Genomic DNA, 19,691 nt, shown 5'->3' with positions numbered 1-19,691 from the left:
AGTACTGAGTTACTGTCTCTTTCTCTCGCATGTAGCCTCCCCAAAAAACAAAATGTCTCTCAAGGTCATGGCTGGCTGCAGCCTGCAGGTGCATCTGACAGACCCAGGTGGAGCAACCTGATCATTTTAGGAAACTGTGTTCCTATCTGGAGCTCTCCAGGTTGGCCCCACAGCTATGGGTGTGCTGATTGCGCTGTGCATGTGTGTGGCCTTGGTCTCCCAGACTCCATATATCCCCCCGAAGGATCCCTGTCTGGGACTCAGACTCCCTGCTCTGAAAGAGGAGGGAGATCCAAAGCTGCAGTTTCTCTCTTGTCTCTCTGCTGCTGCAGGCATCTTCTGTACTCCTTGGCTTCAAAATTTCATATCAGCTAAGATTCTGTTGATTGTTCAAGTTAATTGTTGGAAGGTCAGCTGCAAATCTGAGTTTGAGGCAAGAGCAAGTTGCCTCAACTTCCTCCTACTTGTCCATGATTCTCAAAAGCCCTGTTGTTTTGTTAAAACACAAATAAATGGAAGCATATACCATGTTCATGGATTAGAAGAATTAACATCATCAAAATTTCCATACTACCCAAAGTAATTTATAGATTCAACACAATCCCCATTAAAATACCAATTACGTATTTCACAGATATAGAACAAACATTTTAAAAATGTCCATGGAGCCATAAATTACCCTGAATAGCCTTAGCAATTTTGAGGAAGAAGAACAAAGTAGGAGGGATCACAATACCTGACATCAAACTATATTACAAGCCACTGTAATCAAAAGAGTCTGGTACTGTCATAAAAACAGACACATAGATATCAATGGGACAAAATAGCCGAGAAATAAACCCATGTCTTTATGGGTCAATTATTATTTGACAAAGTGGGCAGAAGCATAAAAACGGAGTAAAAGTAGCCTCTTCAACAAATGGTGTTGGGAGAGCTGGACAGCTACATGCAAAAAATTGAAATTAAACCACCATCTTACACCATACACAAAAATAAACCCGAGATGGATAAAAGACTTAAATATAAGTCACGACACCATAAAAGTCCTAGAGGAGAACATAGGCAGGAAACTCAGATATTCCACACAGAAATATTTTCACCAATATGTCCCCTAGAGCAAGGGACATAAAGGAAAGAATAAACAAGTGGGACCTCATCAAAATAAGAAGCTTCTGCATGGCTAAAGAAAATATCAGCACAATGAAAAGAGAACCAACCGCATGGGAAAATATATTTGCCTATGATATTTCGGACAAGGGTTTGATCTCTAAAATGTATAAAGAACTCACACAACTCCACTCCAGGAAGACAAACAATCCAATTTAAAAAATGGGCAAAGGACCTGAACAGACACTTCTCCAAGGAGGACATACACAGGCCCAGAGACATATGAAAGGATGCTCAGCATCACTAGCCATCAGAGAGATGTAAATTAAAAGCACAATGAAATACCACTTCACACTGGTCAGAATGGCCATCATAAACAAATCAACAAAGAACAAGTGCTGGCAAGGTTGTGGAGAAAAGGGAACCCTAGTACACTGATGGTGAAAATGCAGACTGGTGCAGCCACTGTGGAAAACAGAACAGAATTTCTCAAGAAGCTAAAAATGGAACTGCCTTTTGATCCAGTGGTTCCACTGCTGGGATTATGCCTTAAAAATCCTGAAATACCAATTCAAAAGAAACTGTGCACCCCAATGTTCATAGCAGCACAGTTTATAACAGCCAAGTGTTGGAACCATCTAAGTGCCCAAAAGTAAATGAGTAGATCAAAAGCTATAGTACACTTACACAATGAAATACTACGCAGCAGAAAGAAAGAGTTACTACCCTTTGCGACAGCATGGATGGAACTGGAGAGCATTATGCTAAGTGAAATGAGTCAGGGAGTGAAAAACATATACCATATGATCTTACCTATTAGTGGAACCTAATCAACAAAACAAACAAGCAAGCAAAATATAACCAGCAACATTGAAATGAAAAACAAACTGACAGTAACCAGAGGGAAGGAAGGAGGTGGGAAATGGGGAGAAAGAAGAGGAAGGGTTAGGTTAAGGAACATGTATAAAGAATCCATGGAAAAAGCTAAAGTAAGGAAGGATTGAGGAGGGGATGTGGCAGTGGGTGGGGCAGGGGAAGGTGGTGGTGGGAAAATGGAGACAACTGTACTTGAACAATAAAAAAATAAACAAATAAAAGGTTGCTTATAACTTCTGGATGTAATTTTTTCTATTCTATATGATATAAACATTTCCCTCCAATTGAATTTTGTTATGTCATTTTTGTTGTTACTCACCAATTAAAATTTTTTTCTTTGTCTTCTGTTTTTTCCTACATATTCCTTATATGATGCCATTCAATATATTTAAGTATATTTTATTGATTATGCTATTACAGTTGTCCCATATTTTTCTACCCTTTATTCCTTTCTGCCCTACACCCCCCTCCCTGCAACATTCTCTCCCTGCTTAGTTCATGTCCATGGGTCATAGATATAAGTTCTTTGGCTTCTCCATTTTTATATTATTCTTAACCTCCACCTGTCTATTTGGTCCTACAAATTATGTTTCTTATTCCCTGTACCTTTTCCTCTATTCTCCCCACTCCCTGTCCACTCTGATAACCTTCCATGTGATCTCTTTTTCTGTGATTCTGTTCCTGTCCTAGTTGGTTGCTTAGTTTGCTTTTGCTTTTGTTTTTGTTTTTAGGTAATCAGTTGTTGATAGTTGTGAGTTTGTTGTCACTTTACTGTTCATAGTTTTGATCTTCTTTTTCTTAGATAAGTTTCTTTAATATTTCATATAATGAGGGCTTGGTGATGATGAGCTCCTTTAACTTTACCTTATCTGGAAAGCACTTTATCTGCCCTTCCTTTCTAAATGATAGCTTTGCTATCATATGAGCATATAGAGTCATCTTGGATGCAGATACGTGCTTTTCATGACTTCGAATACTTCTTTGCAGTAAGAACTATTGCATGTGAGGTTTCTTTTGAGAAATCAGTTTATAATCCTAAGGGAACGCCTTTGTAGGTAAATGTCTCCTTTTGTCTTGCTGCTTTTAAGATTCTCTCCTTATCTTTAATCTTGGGTAATTTAATTATAATGTGTCTTGGCCTGTTCCTCCATGGGTCCAACTTCTTTGGGACTCTCTGTGCTTCCTGGACTTTCATGTCTATTTCCTTTGCCAGTTGGGGAAGTCTTCCCTCATTATTTTTTCAAGTAAGTTTTCAATCTCGTGGTCTTCCTCTTCACCTTCTGGCACCACTATGATTTGAATGTTGGAACGTTTAAAGTTGTCCCAGAGGTTCCTAAGCCTCTCCTCATTTTTTGAATTCGTGTTTCTTCATTCTGTTCCAGCTGAATATTTACTTTTTCATTTTGTTCCAAATCATTGATTTGAGTCCTGGTTTCCTTCCCTTCACTGTTGGTTCCCTTTATATTTTTCTTCATTTCACTTTGTATAGCCTTCACTTCTTCCTTTATTTTATGGCTATACTCAATCACTTCTGTGAGCACCCTGATTACCACTGTTTTGAACTCTGCATCTGATAGCTTGGCTTTCTCCTCTTTGTTTAGTCCTTTTTCTGGAGCTTTCATCTGCTCTTTCATTTGGGCCATATTTCTTTGTCTCAGTGCACTTGTTATGCTGTAAGGGGAGGAGGCTTAGGTATTCACCAAGGCAGGGTAACCCACTTCGCTGCGTTCTGGTGCTGTATTTGGGGGAGGAGTCAGAGAAGGAACAATGCCACTTGTTTAGCTCTCACCCTACTTTCAGTCTCTTCCCCCACTACCCACAAGTTAATTGCACCCTTCTGGTGCTGACTCCCAGGTGGGTGGGTTTGTGTATGTTCTAGGACCCTGTGGGTCCCTCCAGTGGACTCTCCTGTGAGGCCGGGAGTTTCTCCTGCCACCACAACCCCCGCAGATTTTTATAGCCAGAGGTTTTGAGGCTTTATTTCTGCTCCAGAACCCTGGGTATCACCAGCTGTTCCTTCTGGTTTACTTGTGAATGTGGCACTGCCTGGTCCATTAGCCCCACCTTGCCTTGCATGCTCTCTGCCCTGGCTGCCCATCTCTGCCCCTCCTACCGGTCTGGAGGAACATTTCTTTAACTCCTTGGTTATCAGACCTCTGTACAGTTCGGTTTTCTGGCATTTTTTGTTGTTTTTTTGTTTTTAAATTGGTTGTTATCCTTCTTTTGGTTGTGTGAGGGAGTGAAGCGTATCTACCTATGCCTCCATCTTGGCCAGAAGCCCTAAATGTCCCATTAAATATATTTTAGAATAAAATAATAAAATAAATATTATAATACCAAATATGAAAAACGAATACTTTAGCCATTTTTAACTATATTAATCCTCTTTTTAAGAAAAGGTGGACAAATCATACATACGTATTGGTTTGTCATAATAATGAATATTAGTTAATTAGATAAATTCCCCAAATTATCAATAACTTTGTAAAAACTTATATTCTTCACATACGCAAATGCCATACAAGATTGCCTGATTTTTCAAGTTTGACTCATAACTGGTTAAAGAAAATGTTTTATTAATTTTAATTACAGAAGTTTTTAAAATGAAAACAGTTGTATCAGTAATAATAGTTGAGGTGGTGAGAAGTGGTCATATTTTCCATAGATCTTGAAAAGGTACCTGAGAGGATTGTGTGATGATATAGAATTGGCATATGGGGTGGCAATGTTGGGGAAGGAATGAATGATTATTTCAAGATTTTTTGCCTGAGTTCCTAGAATTTACTGTCAGCGGAGAGGATTCAAGTAGAGCCAGTCAGATAGAGTGTGAAAATTAAAAGTTCACTCTTATAATGCCATGTTTGAGATTTTTATTGGTCATCCAGGTGGAGATGTCCAATAGCCAACTGGACTTAGGATCTGAAGTGAGAAGGGAAGCTTGCACTGCAGATACAATATATTAGGATACCCCCACGAACCCGAAGTAGCCGATATTGAGAGGTTAGAAAAAGGAGGAGATGACTAGGGCCTGGCCAATGAAATACAAGAATAATGAAGAATGCCTGATGACCTGCAACTTAGTAAGCAATAATTAGTACTGTCAAATATTGCTGACAGATCATATAAGATTATGACTTATAATTAACCATTATTATTTTTTTAATATCCAATAGCATTGACTTTTATTCATTCATGTTAAGTCACCTGAAATGATATCTGTTGCATTTAAATGCTCATTAATGGAAATGGCTGAACAAACCCATTTCAGTGGATATTCAATATCCCACATAGTTAAAAGTTACTCAACACAGCCTCATGACAACTGCCACACCAAAATAGTACTTCATTTTGTAAATTTAAACCCATTTTTATTCCCATGTTATGGTTTTTTAGCTTTCAAGTGTACAAGGTAAAGAAAAAAATTAGTTCAATGGCAGTTGCACCTGGAAAATAAATTTCCTAAACTCTATATACATGTTCGAAACTGCTGGGTCCCAAGTCCATCCATGAACTCCAGGGTTGCCAGTATCATGTGCAGCATATTAAAACTACATTATCCAAATAGTGTAGCTATTAATTCTGTAAATCAGGTCAATCAATGTGTCAACCTGTAACAGATTGTGCACTTTGTCTGAACATGGCAAAGTATTCACTCTTTTAAACTTTACATCATCATATGATGTCAAACAATGAAGCAAATCCCAACAGTATATACAAAAACAGTTTTGCATTTATAAAAGATTGTTTCCCGTACTAATTAATCCAGGCAGCTTACTCATTGGTTTATGCAACTTTATTGAAGAAAAAGAAATCAGTTACTAGTGGAGCTATTAGTTGATCACTCATCCATTGACAACTTGCACCATTTATTCTGTGCTATACTAAACAGTGTGTTGGAAGATAGATTAACTAATAGCTCCAAGCCTCCTAACAATTTAAATGAAAATTACAAAATGTTTGAGACCCTATTTTGGAATACAAAGGGTGTTTGACATCCAATTTCCATCCTCTGTAGAACAAGAACAGGTCATTCTTTTATTGACATGCATAAAATACATCACCTTTTCTGTTCTGCTGATGCTATAAATTCAATACCAGTTCTCCAGCCACATCAATTATGAGCATAAAGTATATCATGTGACTTCAGATCTCTAACAGTGGACGGCTTAAACAAGAATGGACGCTGCTAGAACAGTGCTGCTTCTTTTGATACAACAACCGAGTACCTCTCTCCCTCCCCCTTGGATGATTGCTTCAGCATGTTAGAGCAGCGAGGAATGGTTTTAGTCTCATGACCAAGGTAGAGTGAAGACATTGGCCACAAAATACACATGCTCTGTTTTTTTAAAAAAAATTCTGAATCTTGGGCAAGTGTTCTCTTGTGACTACTTTACAGTTTCTAAAAGCAGTTACTGTCCAAAGCTGGAAGAACTTAAGTCTTCTCAAATGAGCACGTGAATGAATGGATGGAGGTAAACAAAAAATAAAATTAAAAAAGATGAGGCCTGATAGGGGACCAGCAGGATAAGAAAATCAAAAAAGGAACAGTAATTTAAAGTTTATTCCAGCTATAATGCAGGTTATTTTGACTTTAAGGTAGCATCACATGGCATACTTCTGAGTCCATTCCCGAGATACTCTGTTGTACTCATCTCTCTCTGTTTTATAGATCTGTGCAATCTCTGGCACTAGGGGGTCATCTGGTTTGGATCACATAGCAGTGAACAAATGGATAAAAGAACTTTAGGGATAGTTAAAGCAGGAGACCGCTGTGATCTTAGAATATCGAGACAAATGCTGCCATTACTTTTAATATTTGGATGATAAATTCTTGTTGTAAATGCAACCTTAGGTGGTTTGAAGGAGTAGTCTGTAGGAAAATGAATTGTCAAAAAGAATACACCGCCTTGATAGGGGCTGTCGTTAGGTCTCATAATTGTGATTTGCCAATGAAACATATCCCCAGCTGGACCTGCAGAACATTGTGCTGGAGTGCTGTGGGCCAAATCACTAAGTTCCTTATTAATCCTTTTCAGCGCCATAGTCTCTGCTTTGTGTCTGGCTCCTCACTATCCCAGTCTGTGCTCAAAGGTCTGGCCAAAACTCTTGATTATCCTGGCGTCAGGGAAGGGTTGTCTCTTGGTCTCACACCGGCTCTGCCAGACACAAACGCTTAGTATTGAGGTGGTCTCGCGATAGCCTTGTGGCTGGCTTACAGGAGCTGTCTAATTAACCATTAGAATTAGTAGAATGACCTTCATAAAAGCAGCATGATGGAATCAGAGACCAAAGCCTGATTGGTGTGAGTGTGTGAAAGGATTGGAGGAGAGGATATGGGGACTATAAATATAGACAACTGTGTCAAGGAGAGCAAAGAAATGGGAGCATATCTGGTGGGACTGAAAAGCCCTTCATTAGAGGATGAAAAGTTTGTGGAGGGCCTAATAGGATCAGTCCATGTGGATTCAGGAGCCTTCTGTTCGGACTTGCTTTTATCATGAATTTGTATTTTCCTGTTGGTATGAGTAATTAAGTGTGGTAGCCTATCATATGTCTTTTAAATATCTGATTGGATTATACTCCTGCTTCAGTGATCATATAAGTTTTCCATTGCAGTTAAGAGAGAGCTTTAATGATGAGATGGATTTGATTTTTGACATAGTCATTTCAGCATTATGCTATTTCCAATATAGTTATAAGGTAAACAGTAAGTATTGTCTGTTATGTATGACCTCTAGCAGGAATTTGAATAATTTGTGTAGATTTTTAAAAGTGCCGTAGCTGTACACCAAACTCACTTTTTGAGTTGTTAATGACAGTGTTTTGTATCTGCATTTTTTCTCAGTTCAACCATACTGATTTTAAATGCCATACAATTTAAAGGTAGAAAATGATTTCAGTTCTCATTGTTTAATACAATAATATATTTTAGGTGGAGAAATGAAAGATCGATTTATATAAACTTATTTTTTCTCTTCAGTTTTGTCAAAGCAACATGCTTCACAAGTTCTGGTTAGGAAACGCCGTGCATATTCTTTCCTTGAAGAAACCCAAAAAGGTAATCTTGAAAGAGAGTGCATTGAAGAACTGTGCAATAAAGAAGAAGCCAGAGAGATCTTTGAAAATAACCCTGAAACGGTAAGAACTCATGAAAATTAATGTTAGCTTACCTAGGCATATAAACAGAACATTTCCAGCTTGAGTCTGCGTTCTATTCTGTTCCTTTGTAAAGTTAATGATTATGTATATATCAAGTTTCACATGTAACCACTAAGCATTTCAGAAAGAAGTACCTTCAAAGGAAGGTGGACTAGTTAGGAAAGTATTGCTAAAAGCAATGTGCTTTGACTAAAGTATAATTCAGTTGTATCCCATTATCAGCAAATAGTATCGACTTCATGGTTTGTAAATACTTTCATCCAACCAGAATTTGAGAGTATTAGGTGAAGAGGAAGTCACCGCAAGTATAATGCATGTGTGTGTGCACACAGAAGCATGTGATTGCATAGCTATCACTATACTTCATTAAATCTCTTCATTGGCCTTTTTAACCAGCCTTTAACATAAACCCGGTACATAATAGGTACTCAGTGAATGCTTATTGAAAAATTCATTCAGCACCCTGTTCCTTGAGTATATTTTAATTTATTCCATAAACCTTTGGGAAATTTCCTGAGCCATTTTATGTCATCAGTCATTCCTGGGGTTGGAGTTTACATCTTAGGGTATAAAAGTTTCCAAGTTAGTTTAGAAAAATCTAATCATAAACATCCCTAACGATCATAAAGAAATGTGACCTTACCTTTAGTCCTCTTATTTCCTAGGGAAGGATATTCTCTGACATATCCTGTGGGTAGCAGGAGTATAAATAGTGCCTCCAAGTATTCAAGTTTCATAACCTTTGCAGTTACCTCAGATTTTTTTTTTTCTGAGATGAATCAAAGGGAAATGAGGGTGCAAATGTATACAAAGTACCTCCTTTATCTCTGCTGTGGCTCTTGGGACCATGAAATTAGTTGAGAGATAACGAGCAAGAATCATCTCTATAGTTGGAGAACTTGTCCAAGACGGTAATACCGTGTGTTCTCTTCAGTTCTTTCACTTCCACCTACCCTAATGGATACCCAAAGATTCCGTTTTAATACTCTCTGGCATTGAATCAAAATGTTTCTCTCAATTTTGTTGCTTTTATGAATAAGCAATTGGCAAGACAAAAATATTTTTTTCTACACAATATACAGAGTATTCTAATTTTGTAGAAAACAGATACATGTACACATGTGTGCACATGCACATTTATTTTTATTATAGAAATTTAAATATATACCAAAAGGCAGTGAACAATATAATAAACCCCAGCATATGTTTCTCCCACTTCAACCAATGGTCAACAGTCTGCTGTAATTGTTTTGCCCGTTTTCTACTTTACCCACTCTAATTTTGTTTTGCTTTGCTGGAACATTTTAAAATAAGTGTGCATGCCTGGGATACCATATTATATCACACAGAAGTACTTGAGTATGTATTTGTAACACTGTAGATATGTTCTTATACTTTAGCATATGAGTGGCGAATGAGGAGGGAGGTCAAAGATGATAATGGAGAGAAGGGAAGATAGTGTAGAAGGGAAACCCATGAATGTGCTTCCTCTCCACTCATTCTGACACCAGTCTCATTGACAGAAGAGAAAGATACGGCAGAAAAAGGAAGAAATGGGAGAAATAAAAGAAAAAAAACATTTGTTATTGCTTCTCACTTGTATGCTGCCCGACGTCCCTGATACCCTAGTCTACATTGCCAGTCTCTGCCCTGTTGTTTACCTCCCTATTTTCCCTAATATATTCCTTTCACTCATCAATCACATAATCTCCTTTTGAACCCATCCATTGCCGCTTATCCTCATGAACTCTGTTCTGTAGAAGGTAACACCACTGTCTGAAGTACTTGGTGGGAGATTCCATCCTTATAAACTAGTAGCTAAATATTGTGTAGGTTTATATGCAAGAGGAGGAAACAGTGAGGACTTTGACTCTATACTGGATGAAGTTATGTTTTGTACTTAAGTACGTTTTTCTGTAGAAACACTGGTTGCTCATGAGGTGTTCTTGTGCTAGTGATGCATTCATGAGGTGTTCTTGTGCATTAGATATATTATGGTTTAAGAAGGCTTTTGAGAACCTGTCTGAGAACTTTACCATTGTAAATCATGTTTAACATTTTTCTTTCTCTGGTAAAGTGCATTCTTATTCCAAATTACTGATTTACAGGCAAACTTTTGGTACATAAACAATTAATACAAAAGACATTACTTGTACCTATGATGCTAAAAGATAAATGTCCCCTTTAGTTTACTTTGATGATGCCAGTGTTATCAACATTGAATCTGCTGTGTGTAATCAGCATGGCATGAAATGTGTCAAATGGGTATCTAATCATTATAGAAAAAATAAAGGATTTACAAAAGGAGGCATATATGATTACATTTAATAGCTTCAATAGAACCTGTTTTCAGATTAGAAGCTTTTTAAACATGATTTAATTGATCAATATAGCCTTAAGCCTAAGAATCTTATTACCTTAAAGTTATTAGTTATCTACTCCTCATATATTTTACTATAGAAAAAGATCTTATAATATGGAAATGACAGTTATATGTAGTTTATTTATATTTTTAGACTTGGGGTGGTGAACACACAATACTGTGTATAGATAATGTGTTGTGGAATTGTGCATGTGAAACTTGTATAATTTTGTTACCTAGTGTCACCCCCAATAAATTCAATAAAAATGAAAAAAATTTGCATCTTTAAAATAAAAACACATTTTAAAACTGTTTTAACTATGTAGTGAAATTATGTTTGCTGAGATAATTTTTTCACTTTTCTTTCTTTCTAGGAGTATTTTTATCCAAGATATTTAGGTAAGTTCAAAAGATTTCATTCATATAATCCTAGAAATGGAAGGGAACTTAGATATGATTAAGCCCAATCCTCTTCCTGTATATTTCATCCAGTACAGTTTAATTAGCCTTGGGAGTCAGATCCCATTCTATATGCAATATTGCTGTACTTCTTTTAAAATTACGTGGAAAAATTTCAAACGGTTCTTAGCATGTGGCATTTGACTTTTAGTCTCTCCAATTTCCTGTCTTTCTCATAGATCCACTAGGCTAATGATAAGTTATATTTAGGTGATGAGTTATCTTTTAATGAAAAGAAAGACCTCTGTACTCTCCAGAGCTTCTGGCATAAATAATTATTGAAATTATTAGAATTTCACACAATCCTGGACTCTCAAGGAGTGAGGTGTTCTTTCCATACCCAAATAGATGAAATAATTTCAACTAAATATCAATTAAAGATAACAAGGTTTTGGTTTGCTTTAAGCATATATAAAAACATTTTGTATTAATATTACATGGGATAGTTGTCAGCACTCTCAGTAATAAAGGTTGAGTAGAACTTGCTCACCTCTTTCTGATGGGATCACTTGTAGGTTCAGCCCACAAAGGTGTGCTCTCCATCCTTTAGGCTCAGAATATTCCCCATCTGTGCATTTTTCCACCCCACTCTCATTCCAGCACACTTGAGCTGCAAGCCCTTTAGAAATGAACAGTTAATCATCCTTGGAAGAAAAGTAGATAGGTACTCTGACATACATTAATTACTATGCAGCTTAAAATTTATTAATATAATTTTGCAAATAACTTTCTATTAAACTCTTATTTCTCTTGAAATTTGAGGGTTGAATTACAGTTTAAGGTTTTACTTTTCATTTGCTTTTGTTTTGTTTCTGAATACCCATGTAAAGATTCCAGAGACCGTCTTTAGATTGGGTATATCTCTTCCTCTCCAGCTTTCCTAGGGAGACTTCCATTGAAACGATGGTATGTATTTATATTTACCCTTTAGAACAATCAGCAAATAAGAGCCTAAGACCACTGTGTAGAAGACCCTTTTAGAGCCAAGTACTCTTTTTCATAGTCCTGAAGTAGTTTTCTTTCATTTTTGAGTGTCTGTGATTGTCTGAATCTTGTTTGTGTGGCACATCGTGAGCCGAGGAGACTCAACAATAGATCCTACATTTCATTCCACCCTCTTGTCAACTGCAGGACCTCCGTTCAGTGGTATCTCCCTTTAGAACTGCATGGCAGGACCCATTTCTGTTCAATGGGCTGCTAGGTATTTTCCAGTTGACTTATTAAAATTCTTTTTATGATTTCCAGTCCAACATCTCTCCTGCAAGATCTTCAAGTTATGATAATCTTTGTTTTTCTATGACTTCTGTATTTCCATTTTATTCTTCCCGTCACGTCCTTTTTCTAGCCCCTGATAACAGACTTAAATTGAACTTGGAAAGGGGACACTATAAAAATTGTGTAGTGATAAATTTGTTTCTGGATATGAAGATGCAGTTAGATTTTCTGAAACCTTTATTTGCTACATCTTAAAAGAACAATGGGATATAGATACATATAGATACACATCCTTGAAAAACATCTTTTCTTTTGTAAAGCAATACAGGACTCACTTTATCAAGCAAAAACTACAGGTTTGTACTGTTAAAGTGGAGAAAAGAGAATAATAAGACTATTTAAGCTTCTCAATTTTAGGTAAAAATTCAAATATTTTATCCTAAAGCAGACAATATTTGGCTATTAAAAATTACAAGCTTGCTTTAAAAAACATAGTATTAATCCCCATTTCTTAGGTACTTGTATTTAGACTGTTTCTGTAGGTGTTAACACAGTAGAAAATACATACCTTTGATTACAGAGTATATTTGGATAAAGATAAATAACACTTCAATACAACATTATGTGTTTTGGAGGAGTACCTTAGATAAAATATTTTTTCTTTTTTCTCCTTTTATCCCTCTCAACTTCCCCTTTGTTGGTTCCACCTAACTTTTTCTTCTCTTTGCCTGTCTTATTTTGGCAGCATAGTAGAAAAGCTAATTATCAAATAAGTAAGTAAGTCAATAAGATATAGGCTCTAGTCCCAGTCATAAAAATTTCTGTGGTGTCAGGTTATGCAAGTTATTTAACTTTTCAGGTCCAGTAGGTAAATATACGCTATATTTTCTAACTCCAGAGCTATTGGGGAATACCAAGTAAGTATTTATGGAGATACACTTTTTATTGGGTCAACCTTTCTTTAAATGTAAAATATTATTATTTAAGCAACCCATATATGAAACAAAAATTACTTTTGTTATGGTGTTTTTTTAATTCAAATTTTATATTTTGGACCTTATGCACAGGCATATGTGATAAATTCCACTGTTGAAAACAGAAAAGAAATGCTCTTAGTTTACCTTTTCTGTCATTTGATGTATATATTCTGTAGGCCAGATTTTCCTGCTTGATAGAAACCTTTCTAATTCTGTCCCTGGTAAACCTAACAGTAATTTTACTAATTACCCCAGGCCATGCATAAGCACCGTACAGTGAGATAAGAACACCCAAGAGATTTGACCACTGTATAGTAACCCATAGCTATTGGACAGTGCTTAGATTTAGAGTTTGAGGGATTCAGAAAGCACATCGATCTATCCACATCTTCCATTACTGCATTGAAAATGGATTTTTGGACAGAGGTACTCAGGGTTTTTAAGTCGTGCTCTCTTCCTTAGAAAATAGAATAAATAACTCTACCATCTATATTGACCTTTAAAATATCACTTGATAGAGTGAAGGATTCTATTAATGGGAGAGAAACTTGGGAAGAATCCTAAATTAGGAGCCTAAATATAAACATTAGAAGTAATTTTTAATTTCTAGTTCTTGCCAAGTTGGTGAATTAGCCCAGACTGCTGATTTCTCCTAAAATCATCTCAAGAGAAACAGTAGCATTCTAGGCACTAATACCAACAAAACAAAACAACAACAACAAAAAAAACAGAACAAGAAATATGAGAAACTGATGGGTAGACCAAAGGCTGGCTTGATCGAGTATGTGCATGTGGACCTTGGAGCGCTCACTGCGGAGGCAGCATCCAGAGGATGGATTGGAGTTACACAAAAAATGATCTAACCATCCAACCAAGAAAAAAAAAATCATTTAAAAATAAACCCTGTGTAACAAGAATAAGGAAATAACAAAAATAGGAATAGAAATAAGTTAAATGGGAAACAAAAGAGAGATTAACAAAAGCAAAATCTCATTCTTTGAAAAGTGTAATAAGTTAGACTGACCTCTGGCAAGAATAATCAAGGAAAAAGAAAAAAAAAGGAAAGAAGGAATGACAGAACAAAGTGTAGGATAAAAATGGGAAATACTGTAAACCCCCAACACAGATAAGATCTGTGATCATTAAGATCATCATATTGATAAAATAAAAATATCACAAGATATTACAAATAACTATAAAATATATTTAGAAACTGGATAAAATGGGTACATTCCTAGAAAAATGTAAAACATCTATAATTTTACAGGAAGAAATGGAGAACTTGGTTATACGGTACTAAGTAAGCTAAAACCCCAAAGCTCTCTCTTCTGTAATCCTGCATATCCAGACCCAGATGTTTTTTAGGTGAGTTCCTCTACACTTAAAGAAATTATTGAAGCTTTTCTTATAAAATTATCCTAGAAAATAGAAAAAAGATCTATGCTGTGAGCTTATTTGAAAAGACTGGTGTAATTTTGATTCCCAAACCAGATAAGGACAACATAAAAAATACAAATATTTCTTTTCATTTACAATTTAATTCTAGATAAAATGATACCCAATCTAATGTAAAGTATATTAAAAATAATGTCATAGTAAAGTAAGTTTTATTCCAAAAACTCAAGGATGGTTTAACATCAGAAAATCTGTTAATGTAATTCTCTACATAAATAGTTTATTATTTCCTCAGTTCCTATAGAAAAAACAGTTGATAAAGTTTAACACTTAATTATGGTGAAAAAAACTTTTACCAAACTATGATTATGGAAACAGTTTCTGAACTTGATAAACGTTATATACAGTAACCATGTAATTTATCTTCCAGATTTTTATATTTTGCTCAGGACTAATCCTACAGTAGATAAATGTCATGTGAAAAAGGAAAAAATAGGATTCTCTTGGATAAATTGGCATGTATGGTTATGCTAATGCTATATACACACAACCTGAGAAAAAGAAAGAATGGGAGGAAAGAAGGGAGAAGGAAGGAAAGAAGGAAGGAAGGGGAATAGAAGGATGGAAGGGAGGGAGGGGAGGAAGGATGGAAGGAAAAAAGGAAAGGGAAGGAAGGAAGGAAAAAAGGAAGGAAAGAAGGAGAAAGGAAAGGAAGGAAGAAAAAAAGAATAAAACCTACAGTAAACATTATACTTAATGGATAAACTTTAGGTAGGTAGTCTCTTTTTGATTGAGTGCAAGAATAGAAGCACTTCAGGTTACAGATAATCCAATAAGGAGAGAAAAATAAGAATTATGTAGATCATGAGACGAAATATGTTTATCATTATGTATTTGTAAATGATATGATGATATACCTAGAAAAAAACAGTATCCATAAACAAAACATTAGAACACATAAGAGATATTAGATTTCTCTAAGTCTGCCCTCCAAAAAAAATCAGTTGTAGTTCTTTACACAGTAGCCCACTAGAAAATAAAAAGTTGATACCATTTACAACAGTAGCACATCCCATAGAATATGAAGAAATATCATAAGAATATATGAAAACTCTGTCAAACTAAGGATATAGAAAATGAACTGAAATCATAGAAGTATATTTCATGCTTTTGAATTGAGTGATGCCATAAAGATATCAAGTAACTTGTATATTTGGAGCAATCCTTTTTAAAATTCCAGCTGGATTTTTTAAAGGAATTCTGTAGAATTTAAATCAGGGAATAAAAGTCTACACATGCCTAAATTAACCTTAAAATTTCAGAGGAGGGAACACCTTATCAAATAATAATATAAAGCTGTAGAAAGAAAACTACTTGCTATTGTCAGAGGAACATGTACACTAATGAACATAACAAGGAGTTCAGAGACAGATACCTCTCTATTTGTCAACCTAATATTTGATAAAGGGCATATCGTCTATCACTTTGAATTGTTTAGAAGATCATGTTGGGAAAACTGGCTAACTATAATCAGAAAAATATATCTGTGTTCCTACCTATCGCCAAATGTAAAGATGAATGGTAAGTGAAATAAGCACACAAATGTTAAAGTAAAACTATGAAATTAAACAAAAACTGTATGTGAATATCTTTGTGATCAATGGAATGGAACAAAAAACTTCAAATGCAAGAACCATGATGCAAAATAATTGGTAGATTTGATTACAAAAAAATTAAGAACTTCTCTTAAAAGACAGACATAAAAATATGGTTAAGAGACAGACAAGAGGCCCTGGCCAGTGTGGTTCAGTTGTACCCTACACCAGCTGAGCTCAGTTGGAACATTGTCCCCTACATTAAAAGCCTGGGAGTTTGATTCCAATTAGAGCACATCCCTAGGTTGTGGGTTCGTTTCCTAAAGGGGCACATATGGAAGGCAACCAATAAATGTTTCTGTCTCACGCTGATGTTTCTCTCTCTCTCTCTTTGTCTCTCTCTCAAAAAACAGTAAACATTTTTTAAAAATAAACAGATAAGAGAATGAGCTGATGTTTATAAATATTTTTAAATTTCTGCAAACCTACATGAATAATAAATAAGTACCAATAGAAAACTGGTTACAAAATAATAACATACTGAGAGGAGAAGCCCAAAACATTTTAAAATGACCTGAAGCTATGCTCCATGTCACTGGAAATCAGAAAAACAATGAGATATCACTTTATTACCTATTCTGCAACAATTAGAAAGCCAGGATATGGAAATTCTTTTTATTTTATATTCACCTGAGGATATGCTAACTAATCTGAGAGAGAGGGGAAGGAAAAGAGAGAGAGAGGGAGAGATATATCAACGCAAGAGAGAAACATCAATTGGTTACCTCTCATATGTGAGTGAGAAACATTGATCAGTTGCCTCTTGTTCTTGGTCCAACCAGGGTCTGAACCCTCAACCTACATATATGCTCTGACTGGGAATTGAACCTGTGACCTTCCAGTTTATGAGACAGTGTTCCAACCAACTGAGCCACATTGGCCAGGGCAGCATATAGAAATTCATATGCTCTGCTTGAGAGAATGTACCTAGCCACTAAGTTCATGCCTATCTAATGATGCTACAGTTCCAGAAACCCCTTGGAACTTATTCCAAAGAAATTGTTATGACTGTAATAATGAGACATACATGAAGATATCCATTGCAATACTACTTTTGTAGAGGTGGGAAATTGGAAGCAATCTGAGTATTGCAGGTAGAAAGAATTTTTAAAATGGTTATTGCATACCATGAGTAATGTTTAGCAGTTAGAAGCAATAAATTGTATGTTATAGCTTGAATAGGTCATAAAAGTAAAATGCTAAGGAATGTCAGAGAACATGATTTATAATATACAACCATTTACGGAAGTGAAAATTCATGGACACAAAATGATAAATACATATTTTATAAGAACACATATAAATAAAAATGCACATTAACTCTTTAGAATGGTCACATAAGAGGTAAATGGGAGTGAAAAAATAAAAAAATATATATATTTTAAAAAACAGCAAATGGGCTTTACAAAGACAAGTTATATTAATGTATCATCAAGAGAAGAGTATGAATAACTCAGTGTTCCACTTCTGAAATCAAAATAAGCAAACATTTAGACTTTTATGTGATGGCATCTGTGATTGAAAGACAAAGCGAGATGGCAGCGTAGGTAAACACAGCTCACCTCCTCTCACAACCACATGAAAATTACAACTAAAATGTAGAACAACCATCATTCGGAACTGGCAGAAATCCAATTGAGTCGAAGTCTGACAACTATGGAATTTAAGAAACCATATCCCATCCAGACTGCTAGGAGTAGCAGAACATGGGATGGGCTAGTATCACATACATGTGTGGTGGCTAAAAATTGCGGAAAGATATCTTGGGAGTGAGGAGTTTCAGCCCCACATCATACTCCCCAGCTAGGGTTCCGATGCAAGGAAGATATATTTCCATAACTTCTGACTGCAAAACTCCACGGGGATTGAGTCAGTGGAAGAAACTAATAGTGTCCCAAGAATTTCCCATAAAGCACCCACATGTGAATTTACACAGACACACTCTGTCTGAGCTCCAGTACCACCGGGGTAGCACCTTGAAAGGCACGAGTGACAAAGGGAGGAACTGAAGTGTCTGACATCAAGGCGGGATGTGGGGGACAGCTTTCTTCGCCCAGAAAGGCGGGCAGAGGCCATTGTCAGTTTTCGGAGCCCTCCCCCAACAGAGCCACAGACCCTACAGGTGGGTGCCATCTCTGAGACTCCATCATCCTGGCTAACACTGTTTGCCCCTGGTGAGTTCCTGAGACACTGCCCCACCCACCTCACAGGGCCATCCAAACTGTTAACTGTGACTTTCCCATATGAATGGCTGGAAAAGTCACAGTTAACAGTTGGCTCATGCTTCAAACTTCCTAAATCATATCAAACAAGCAAAAGCTAAGTGGCCCCAGGCCCAGCACTAGCAGCAGCCAGCTTAGATTGCTTTATAGCTCATGCAGGGTGGCCACAGGCAAAACACAGTTGGGGGATGACCTTGGCCTATATCACTCAGGAAATTCCAGAGCCTGTGCATCCAGTGGACAGCCACAGACCATGTCAGAGCACCACCATCCTGCCCCCGCACAGCTGATCCTCCATGGAGGGCAGAGGTTTGTAGTCAGCGGTCACAGCCAGTCCTTGCAGCTGACTGGCCTGGGTAAATCCATCCCATTGACCTGCCAACAGCAATCAAGGCTCAACTACAAGAGGAGGGTGTACACAGCCCGCATGAAGAGTGTACCTCAAGTACTCAGCTTGGATGATAAGGGAGGCTGTGCCACTGGACCCTATAGGACGCCTGGTATATTAGGCCATGCTACCAAGAGAGAGAGCCATAGCAGCTCTACCTAATACATAGAAACAAACTCAGGAAGCCTGCCAAAATGAAGAGACGAAGAACCATAGCTCAAATGAAAGAACAGGTCAAAACTCCAGAAAAAGAACTAAACAAAATGGAGATAAGCAACCTATCAGATGCAGAGTTCAAAACACTGGTTTTAAGGATGTTCAAGGAACTTAGTGAGGACCTCAACAGCATTTAAAAAAAAAATAAACAGAAATGAAGGAAACACTAACTGAAATAAAGATCAATGTACAGGGAAACAACAGTAGAATGGATGAAGCTGAGAATCAAATCAATGATTTGGAACATAAGGGAATAAAAAACAACCTTTCATACCAATAAGAAAAAACAATCTGCAAAAGTGAGAATAGTGTAAGCAGCCTCTGGGACAACTTCAAGCATTCCAACATTTGCATTTTAGGTGTGCCAGAAGGAGAAAAGAAAGAGCAAGAAACGAAATCTCTTTGAAAGAGTAATGAAAGAAAACTTCCCTAATTTACTGAAGGAAATAGACATGCAAGTTTAGGATGCAAAGAGGCCCACTTCAAGACACACCATAATTAAAATGCCAAAGGTTAAAGATAAAGAGAGAATCTTAAAAGCAGTAAGAGAAAAGCAGTTACTTACAGGGGAGTTCCCATAAGACTGTCAACTCATTTCTCAAAAGAAAATTTGCAGTCTAGAAGGGATTGGCAAGAAGTATTCAAAATAATGAAAAGCGT

The 19,691-nt window shown here is 36.5% G+C and overlaps 1 protein-coding gene and 1 pseudogene across 1 annotated transcript in view; one reads left to right on the top strand and one right to left on the bottom strand.

Moving 5' to 3' along the window:
• Positions 1-19,691, top strand: part of PROS1 (protein S) — a 90,875-nt gene that overhangs the window by 22,433 nt on the left and 48,751 nt on the right. Inside the window, exons 2-3 of the mRNA XM_054585244.1 lie at positions 7,964-8,121; positions 10,879-10,903. Of these exons, the coding sequence (XP_054441219.1) occupies positions 7,964-8,121; positions 10,879-10,903 (183 nt within the window). The remainder of the gene's footprint in view (positions 1-7,963; positions 8,122-10,878; positions 10,904-19,691) is intronic.
• On the bottom strand, positions 6,586-15,488 carry LOC129079959 (ubiquitin-conjugating enzyme E2 D3-like; annotated as a pseudogene).

The sequence above is a fragment of the Pteronotus mesoamericanus genome, unplaced genomic scaffold (assembly GCF_021234165.1).
Source record: "Pteronotus mesoamericanus isolate MK-2021 breed Mesoamerican mustached bat unplaced genomic scaffold, CSHL_Meso_final contig_82, whole genome shotgun sequence".
In the NCBI taxonomy this organism is placed as follows: domain Eukaryota; kingdom Metazoa; phylum Chordata; class Mammalia; order Chiroptera; family Mormoopidae; genus Pteronotus; species Pteronotus mesoamericanus.
This window is presented reverse-complemented; position numbering and strand designations above follow the sequence as displayed.